Genomic DNA, 9,771 nt, shown 5'->3' on the forward strand with positions numbered 1-9,771 from the left:
ATTGGTTCTCTTTGTATCCAATTCATTGCCCATCAAGTGGACTAACTAGCCAATTAACCTTGTATGGAAATGAGTTTTTCATATTCATCAAACCTTCAAAAGCTGCAAACAAGTATGCAAAATAGCCAAATGGAATAACCCAGCTCAAGTGACATCTTTCGAGCCAATCCTCACTTGGAGCCTTGCATGTAAATGCGATTTTCATTTTTGTCAAACCTTTACAAGCTACAAACAAGTATGCAAAACAACCAAATGGCACCACTAGGGAACATAGGAGAGCTCACGTGCAATGAAGGTTGGCCGCCACTACATGGACAGGAGGGGAGCCGCTACATGGATGAAGTTCAAATTGCCTTGAGCATTAAGAAAGGCACACTAAAAGGTTTTTCAAAATAGAGCTTTTCTTTGGAAGGGTAATATTTTCCATAAAGGCCTTTGAGATTTATCATTTTTTTTCCCACGGTCACTCTTGATAACCATCAAAACCAACCCACCCTCTGATGTCACACAAAAATTGGGAGACCTCAGCTTTTTTTTAATACAATGTTTTATTGTAGCTGGTATTTTTTAATAGGCCCCTCTACCTTAATATATTTGTGTGGCAGTGTCTAATATATAACTTCTTTTTTTAATACAATGTTTTATTGTAGCTGGTATTTTTTAATAGGCCCCTCTACCTTAATATAAAGCAGTGTCTAATATATAACTGCTTTTTTTTAATACAATGTTTTATTGTAGCTAGTATTTTTTAATAGGCCCCTCTACCTTAATATATTTGTGTGGCAGTGTCTAATATATAACTGCCATAAAAGAAAAGGGGTAAGAAGGCAGGTAAAGGTGCACAGAGTTACATGCACAGAGAGAGACGTTGGAAGTGTTTTCTGTGTGTGGGGGAAGCTAAAGAGGAATCGCCTTTTTTGAACACGCGCACGCCCCCAACACACACACACACACACACACACACACACACACACGCTGTCTCTCTCTCTCTCTCTCTCCCCCGGACTCATTCTCATCACAAATCTCTGATGCTACGCCTCTCTCTGCAATTCTGTGAGTATTTTGTGGGTTTTCATGGAGGGGAATGCAGCAGGGAATGCTATCCCTTCCTCCTCCGGCAGAGCCACCAGAACACCCCGCCTCAACCTACCCCAAGGAGTCTCCCTGCGCGTGGACACCACCACGCTTGCGCCTCCATCGCCTCTGAAGCAGCAGCAGGCCAAATTAGGCCTAGGGTCAGGGTTTGGCAGCAGCGGCGGGGGCAGCCCTTCCCCTTCCCGGACCTCCTACAGCGACCGCTTCATACCGAGCAGGTCAGGTTCAAACCTCAGTAGCTTCGCTCTGCAGGACAAGTCGCCCTCTTCTTCTGCATATGCGAGCAATGGCGAGGGCGGCGGCCGCGAAGATGGAGCCGCGGTCTACTCCATGCTTCTCAGAACAGAGCTTTTTGGTGCAGAAATGGGGTCCCTTTCCCCTTCCACCCCTGAGAAAGCCATGGCCGTGGCTTCCAGAGAGCTAACAAGGAGCTCCCCCCTGAGCCCCAGCAAGAACATGTTCAGATTCAAGACTGCAGCTGGCTCCAATCCGAAGCCTGAATCGCCTTATTCTCTTTCTCCTGTTGGTGGTGATGGAGCTCTCTCTGGAACCATCACTAGTCCCAGAAAGGCCCCTCGCAAAATACCTCGCTCTCCTTACAAGGTATTTGAATGCATGGATGGGTCACTAAATATTCAAAACATTGATGGATGGATGGATGAACTCAGTATAGATGAATGTACAGAGAAAAGCATGAATTAAATAGTGTATCTATATATGGATTTGTTTATGGATGGTGTATGTATATGTGTGTGTGTGTGTGTGTGTGTGTGTGTGTGTGAAAGAGACGAGTTTTTAACGTCATAGCCAAGCCAGCCGCTCATATATGATCCATGTTATGGCACTAAAGGAGGAGGAGGGAGAGGTGTTTTGGAGAACCAGATGCTTTGGATCCTGATCATAAAACCCTCATTCTTTATCACAAAACCCTCCTTCTTTACCTTTATTCTTTCACGAATAAATTGATGATATAGGGCAAGGCTTATTAATGGGGAGAGAGAGAGAGTGCAGACAATGTAGAGTTTTTTCTATTTTATGGTTACGAAAATGCAAGCTTTATGATGCCCTGCACTTTTAATAAATTAGAACAACACACATCTCCAACTGTGATTGTAATTGCTTTTGTACAACATGATGGAAAACTTTGTTGGGTGAATGTGGGTTAGCTCTGTTTATTGCATGAATGCCCATTCTGCATATTATTCATTGATGGTTCGGATGTGCAAGGCAGGTGTCAAATATTAGTTCAGAAAATTAGTTGGAATAATGTAATACCTGCAGGGGCCAAATTGTTCGTTTTTGTTTTGGCTTTTATGGAGTGTATATGACTTTTTTTAAAACCTCTGCCTGTCATGCTGCATGGGAAGAATGTGAATCAGTTATTTGTTTTCGTATGGTTTTCAGGTATTCATGTCATATGATATTTGATTTGATGGCAGGTACTTGATGCCCCAGCTCTGCAAGATGATTTCTATCTCAATTTAGTAGATTGGTCGTCACATAATGTGCTATCAGTAGGCTTGGGCACATGTGTCTACCTTTGGAGTGCTTGCACTAGCAAGGTATAAACAATCTTCTGACTACTTTCTTTCTTTCTTTCTTTTTTTGGGTGAAGCGCAATCACACTTGAAGTTTATCAATGTCAGGTAACAAAACTATGTGATCTAGGTCCAAGTGACACTGTTTGCTCAGTTGGGTGGACCCAAAGGGGGACCTACTTGGCAGTCGGCACGAACCTTGGGGAGGTGCAGGTATGCTATTGCTGAAACCTTGAATTGGATAATGTTTTCTTATTTTCTTGCGTGACTATTATTTATGCGTCCTATGCTTCTGGCAATGGTACATGGATTGCATGTGCAATTTGTGTATGTTGCATTTGAAGGCAAATGTTACAAGTCACAAAGTTTGCACTGGCAAAACTTGATTTGTTTGTGCAGGTATAATTGATGTAGTAAATGTGTGTGTGTGTGTGCCTTGTGGTGAACGTGTATGTGTGGGAGGCGTGTGGGACTGTGGGGCATATGTGAACATGCCTGTGTGAGTCGGTATATGTGTTTACTTGAATGCTTGCAATATGAAGGTGGATTGGATATCGTTGTGCAAGTGTTCTTTTAAGGTTCTATAATTTTATTACTGCCCTTGCCTGATGGTTTATGCTTGTTTGCAGATCTGGGATGCAGCACGTTGCAAAAAAGTAAGGACGATGGGAGGTCACAGGACTCGGGTAGGGACTTTAGCGTGGAGCTCCAATATCTTGTCATCTGGCAGTCGTGATCGCAGCATTCTGCAAAGGGACATCCGTGTACAAGAAGATTTTGTCAGTAAACTTGCTGGACACAAGTCTGAAGTAAGCTCCAAAATGTGCTGATTTTCTTGTCCCTTTGATGGAGAAGCTGCTATGCTGTCTTTGATTCATGAGTTGCTTTTCTGTTTGTAGGTATGTGGACTGAAATGGTCATATGATGACCGTGAACTTGCATCAGGTGGCAATGACAATCAGGTACTGAGGTTTAGTTTGGTTGAAGCTTCAATAAAAGCTTGTTGAGGGGGGGGGAGGGGGTGGGTGTATTTTGCAGGGTTTCTATGCTTTTACTTCAAACAACACGATGGTTTTGATGAAACCAAGGGCCTTGAAATATATCTTCCCACGTCGGGTGGGCCCGTCCGCCTGCCCAGCCCCACCCATGCCTAACAGGCAGCCATGATTGGGTGCCTGGCTTATGGGCAGTTGTTTGACATGTCAGGACTCAGGAAACTCTTTGCAATTAGGTGTCTCCTTGTGCCCCAATATTATTGATAATAGTTTGTGTCTTTCAGCTACTTGTATGGGGTCAGCAAGGAACGCAACCTATATTGAGGTTCAGTGAGCATACTGCTGCTGTGAAAGCGATTGCTTGGTCTCCTCATCAGCATGGGCTTCTAGCCTCTGGTGGTGGTACGGCTGATAGGTGTATACGCTTTTGGAATACAGCAACAAATACACACTTAAACTGTGTGGACACTGGAAGTCAGGTACAGTTGGGTTGGGATTCAATGCTCTCATTTTTATAAATTTATATAATGAAGTGCTTTTGTGGATCTTACTTTGGACTTCTATGCAGGTCTGCAATCTCGTGTGGTCAAAGAATGTCAATGAACTCGTCAGCACTCACGGATACTCTCAAAACCAGATAATTGTTTGGCGCTATCCGGCTATGTCAAAGGCAAGCTCTAAGAACTTATATATATATATATATGTATGTATGTATGTATGTATGTATGTATGTATGTATGTATATATGAAGGATCTCTACTTGAATGCATTTGCTGAGCATTATTTTTTTAATACCTGTGTTTTATATGTGCAGCTAGCAACACTGACAGGGCATACTTTCAGAGTACTTTATCTTGCAATTTCACCGGACGGTCAGGTATGTTGGATCCATCTTTTTGTCAAGCGTTCTTAACAGGCTTGGTTACTGGCTTGATTTACAGTGTTTTGTTTTGGCAGACGATTGTCACCGGTGCAGGTGATGAGACTCTTAGATTCTGGACAGTTTTTCCATCTCCGAAGTCTCAGGTGAGTTTGGCTCCTTTATGTTGCCATTGCTGACATTAATGATTTCTGTCATGGTTGCTAATATCCCAATCCAACGTTCGTAGAGTGCTGTTCGTGACACTGGACTTTGGTCTCTAGGGCGTACACACATAAGATAGTTGGTGGTCTCCAGGGCAGACATACACATTAATGGGAACATTGCCGCCGCCACAACAAATGTTGTAAATTATTAGTGGGTCTGGTTGGGTTTTATTTTTCTTCTGCAAATTTCTTGAAAAGTAGAGGGAAAAGAAGGGTACGGTATGTAAGTCTTGCCATATACAGGGCCTATTTATATAGGCACTCAACTCAGTAAACGTTTTGTAAGCGTGTGCACCTACAGATTTAGAGCCACACAAAACATACACACATTCATTCTCTTCCCCATGACTCATCACAAGCACATCGTCAACATATTTGTAGGATGGGGCTATTTTTACAGAATCCTCTCACACTGTCATGTAACTGTACCCTGATACATTCTTTCTACCATGTAATGTACGCTGGAAATTCTTTCTGATGGTACTACTCCCACCCCTCCCACCCTCTGTTGCGTCAGTTTTAAAACTCCATACTTACTGTTTTTTGAAAGAAGAGGGGAGGAGGACAACTGTACATTTGACTCAACATGGGCCATAATTGTCAAAACTGATACCAGCATGCCATCATGCAGGGTTAGTCACATAGTGGCATATGTGAGTAGGATTTGAGTAGAACTTGCGCAGCACCGCTAAGCTAGTATGACACTGTCACCATGATTGAGGGTGCATCATGGTGGCAGTGTCGTACTAGCTTAGCGGTGCTGCGCAAGTTCTTCATTGACAGCTTGGCAATATATGATTTTTGTAAGGCCACACTTGTTCTGATGTGGTTTTCTAACCATTGTGCCCTTACCCAGCTCGCCAACCAATGCTGTGTGTTGTGACATTCTAAGCTTTGAAGCCTTCGTTGTGAATGCTTTGTGTGTTGTGATGTTCGAAGCAATGTAGCCCTCCCCAACTTGCCCACCCCCAGTGTTGGAAAGAGTTTGCTGAGGGAAAATCAAATATTGGCAAAAGGTGCATTCTAGAACTCTTTTCCCCCAATAAAAAACATGAACTCTTTTCCGCCAATAAAAAACCTTTTGGAATGGTTACAACTGAGGGATTTGTGTTGACAAACAGTAGTTATTCCATGCAAAGCAAGTGATTTTTTAGCTCTGGACACACATGGGGCAACTGGAGATGACTCACCAATAAAGTCCACCTCATGATCAGTACTTGTGCACCTTAACCTTATGAATGCAAGTAAGGGAGAAAAGATTACAAAGTTGGGAATCATGCCAATTCAAAAAGGAGCTATAATAAGATCATGTAGTAACTTAATTTGGAAAAAGAGTGAGGGAATGGGAAATGTTTGGGATTCCAACAAGGTTTTAGATTCCTATACTAGGTCAAGCATTTTTAGCTCCGGACACGTGGGGCAATGGGGGATGACTCACCAATAAAGTCCACCTCATGATTAGTACTTGCTGCAACTTAACCTTATGAATGCAAGAAGGGAGAAAAGATTACAAAGTTGGGAATCATGCCAATTCAAAAAGGAGTTATGAAAAGATCATGTAGTAACTTAATTTGGAAAAAGAGTGAGGGAATGGGAAATGTTTGGGATTCCAACACGGTTTTAGATTCGTATACTAGGTCAAGCATTTTTTGTTTTGAATCTTGAATTTGATTTTGTTTAGATGACTCACCAATAAAGTCCACCTCATGATTAGTACTTAGTGCAACTTAACCTTATGAATGCAAGTAAGGGAGAAAAGATTACAAAGTTGGGAATCATGCCAATTCAAAAAGGAGTTATAAAAAGATCATGTAGTAACTTAATTTGAAAAAGAGCTAGGGAATGGGAAATGTTTGGGATTCCAACAAGGTTTTAGATTCCTATACTAGGTCAAGCATTTTTTGTTTGAATCTTGAATTTTATTTTGTTTAGAAATTTATCCAAGGCTTGTAGTGTCTCCTTATCACCTTATTTTTCCAAATATTTCTTCTTATTTCACTAGGAGCTTGTGAAAACTTGACTGCTTCAATGTAACAACTAGGTAGTTGATACACTCTAAATAAGTGAAGGTCGTGACATATGCTTTATGATTGGTTGAGTTAAATAGCATAGAAGGTTGTGCAAAGAGTTGTATGATATTGTTGAGTGTCATAAGCTCACATAGAGGTACATGATTTAACTTATGATTGACTCTTCTTGAAGCTTGAAAAGAAGCATTGAAAGACTTGGAAAGAAGTATACATTCTAGTTGGGTGCTTCCTTTCTAGCAGCAGTAAACATTCTTGTTGGGTGTTTCCTTTTTGGCAAGAGGAAGCATAAAAAAGCTAGACAAAAGTTGCAGTATACATTCTTGTTGGGTGTTTCCTTTCTAGCAAGAGGAAGCATAAAAAAAGCTAGACAAAGGTTTAATCAAGCTCCAATGGTATACATTCTTGTTGGGTGTTTCCCTCATGGAAAGAGGAAGCGCTAGACAAAGGTTTGATCAAGCTCCAATGGTAGAGAAAAGAAGGGAAGGAATAAGATTAAAAGAGTAGGGTGGTGCATAGCCTACATCCTAGAAGCATATACTTAGAAGTTCTAGTGTTCATAGTCATAGTTGCTTTTTGATGAGGAAGCACAATAAAAAGTTAGACAAAGGTTTGATCAAGCTCCAATGGTAGAGAAAAGATGGGAAGGAGTAAGATTAAAATAGTAGTGTGGGGGATGGTCACCAAGGGAGCTCACTGGGAGGGAGCTTTTCTTGGTTGCCCTCTCTTTACTTGAACAATCTCTCTCTAACTATTGCCACCACCATCTCCGGCCACCACTGCCCAGCCCAACCCCCTCCACCACCAACCTTACTCTTTCCTTTCTCCCTCTATCTAGTACCATCGTCCCTTCCTCTCCTCTCCTCTCTCCAACCAACATTCACGTCTTTTTGTTGCTCTTCTCTCTTTATATCTGTCTCTTTGCTCACTCTCTCTATCTACCATCCCTCTCTTTATCATCTATCCCTCTCTCGATCCTCCCTCCCTCCTCCCCCCCCCTCTCTCTCTCTCTCTCTCTCTCTCTCTCTCTCTCTCTCTCTTTCTCTCTGTATTCTTTTCTTACCTCTTATGTATCCTTCTCTTAACTCTTATCCGCCTCTCTCGCTCGCGCTCTCTATATCCTCCTCCTCCTCCTCCTCTCTCTCTCTCTCTCTCTCTCTCTCTCTCTCTTACCTCTTATGTATCCTTCTCTTACCTCTTATCCACCTCTCTCTCTCTCTCTCTCTCTCTCTCTCTCTTTGCTCACTCTCTGTCCTCCCTATCCCACTGTCTATCCGTCTCCTTACTCACTCTCTATCCTCCCTATCTCACTCTCTCTATCCTTCTCTTTACTTACTATGTGTATCGCCCCTATCCTTCTCTTTACTCACTCTCTCTATCCTTCTCTCTCTTTGTCCTCCCTATCTCATTCTCTCTAAGAGATCCTTCTCTTTACTCACTCACTCTCTATCCTCCCGCCTCCCTCTCTCTCTTCCTTCGCTAACTTTCTTTGTCCTCACTATCTCACTCTCTCTAAGAGATCCTTCTCTTTACTCACTCTCTATCCTCCCGCCTCCCTCTCTCTCTTCCTTCTCTTGGCCCTCTCTCTCTCTCTCTCTCTCTCTCTCTCTCTTTGCTAGCTCTCTATCCTCCCTATCTCACTCTCTCTATCATTCTCTCTCTCTCTCTCTCTCTCTCTCTCTCTCTCTCTCTCTCTCTCTCTGTCCTTCTCTTTGCTCACTCTCTCTATCCTCCCTCCCCCCCCCCTCTCTCTCTCTCTCTCTCTCTCTCTCTCTCTCTCTCTACCCTTGTCTTTGCTCTTGCTCCCCCCCCCTCTCTCTCTCGGTTGTCCTTCTCTTTTTCTTTACTCTCTCTATTCTTCCTCTCTCTATATTGCCTTCTCATTTCTCAACACAATACACTTAACTCATGTTTTGCGTATAGATCCTCGAGTATACAAACTTAATACTACCTTAGTGCAATGTTGCTCTGTACAACATGTTGCACATAAACATTGTTACAACTATCAATGATATCTTATTGCAAAACCCCAACATGCATTGCTCTCACTCTCTTTCTCTCTTTTTTCATATGAAAAATAAGATCATGACATAATCATAAACATTTGCTAAATCCAATTACTTGAATATTCACAAATGAATATGTTTATTGCACTACAATGAAATCTTCATCAAGACCTCTTGTGTTGCTTACCTCTTGTCCAAACGCCTTTCCAATGTGCGTTGTACACTGCACATTCACCAAGGTGTCTAAGGAGAAGTTAGATTTCTTGGCCTGTGCTGCTATAATGGTTGCCACTTGATACCTAGTACCGATGACAATAATAGAGCCATTGTCGTTTAAGATGGTCTCACAAATCATCTGAAGCAATAAAGGCTCCTCTCCATATACGTGGCATACACAAAAAACGTAAGAATGATATACACACAACATATACACAACAACACTTAAGGTCTTAATGAAAGAAAAATCGTCTCATCACTCACATGTGTAGAGATTCCATGGCAGGACAATGTCATCGGGGTACCCATAAACAGAACCTTATGTGGGCAACCTCACTACAATATAATCACACGGTGTGCTTGTATTGACACCTTTAACATTAAAGGTATTATCTCCCTCTTTGACCATTTGCAACATATCAACAAAGAGACGTACTAGCTCTTGTGGACACTCCTGGTTCCGAATTGCATGGCTTATCTTCAAAGGATCCCCAAGAAATTCACTCATCTTTGTAGAATCATGTCCTGCCACACCATGTTAAGAAGAGTTATACATTAATTGTCATTACAAGATATAAAAGACACACCTTTACAATCCTTTCACATGTGGTCATAATTGATTATTACACCTGTTAGCACTGAGGCTTCTATAACAGTAGATGAACTAGCACTTTGATGTTCACTTGGAACACTAAGGACTACTGTTGAGGCTGTACAAGAAGACACTTCTATAAAGCATAGATTTTGTAAGTGCATGCACCACACATATACACTACATTATCATTACCAAATCATACCTGGAAAATTC

The 9,771-nt window shown here is 41.9% G+C and overlaps 1 protein-coding gene across 2 annotated transcripts; it reads left to right on the forward strand.

Annotated features, from left to right (window-relative positions):
- The first annotated feature begins 817 nt into the window (after window positions 1-817).
- Window positions 818-5,194, forward strand: LOC147639196 (B-type cell cycle switch protein ccs52A-like). Of its 2 annotated transcripts, XM_086788289.1 has the most exons (10): window positions 818-1,698; window positions 2,535-2,657; window positions 2,742-2,846; window positions 3,263-3,442; window positions 3,533-3,595; window positions 3,913-4,107; window positions 4,197-4,298; window positions 4,443-4,505; window positions 4,586-4,654; window positions 4,738-5,194. In XM_086788289.1, exons 1-10 carry the CDS (start codon window positions 1,075-1,077, stop codon window positions 4,789-4,791), a joined length of 1,578 nt encoding a protein of 525 aa, XP_086644415.1. In that variant the 5' UTR covers window positions 818-1,074; the 3' UTR covers window positions 4,792-5,194. The 2 variants fall into 2 exon arrangements, with proteins under 2 accessions (XP_086644415.1, XP_086644408.1); XM_086788282.1 differs by having other exon boundaries at window positions 4,197-4,505.
- Window positions 5,195-9,771: the final 4,577 nt, after the last annotated feature.

The sequence above is a fragment of the Cibotium barometz genome, chromosome 4 (assembly GCF_041138505.1).
Source record: "Cibotium barometz isolate CiBa-2024 chromosome 4, ASM4113850v1, whole genome shotgun sequence".
NCBI classification, from domain to species: domain Eukaryota; kingdom Viridiplantae; phylum Streptophyta; class Polypodiopsida; order Cyatheales; family Cibotiaceae; genus Cibotium; species Cibotium barometz.

What these genes read in the sequence shown, in the direction of transcription:
- LOC147639196 (XM_086788282.1), top strand. Translation starts at nt 1,075, where the DNA reads ATGGAGGGGAATGCAGCAGGGAATGCTATCCCTTCCTCCTCCGGCAGA. An exon ending in CGAACCTTGGGGAGGTGCAG is followed by an intron (nt 2,847 to 3,262) that starts GTATGCTATTGC and finishes GCTTGTTTGCAG; the next exon opens with ATCTGGGATGCAGCACGTTG. An exon ending in GTGTGGACACTGGAAGTCAG is followed by an intron (nt 4,108 to 4,196) that starts GTACAGTTGGGT and finishes ACTTCTATGCAG; the next exon opens with GTCTGCAATCTCGTGTGGTC.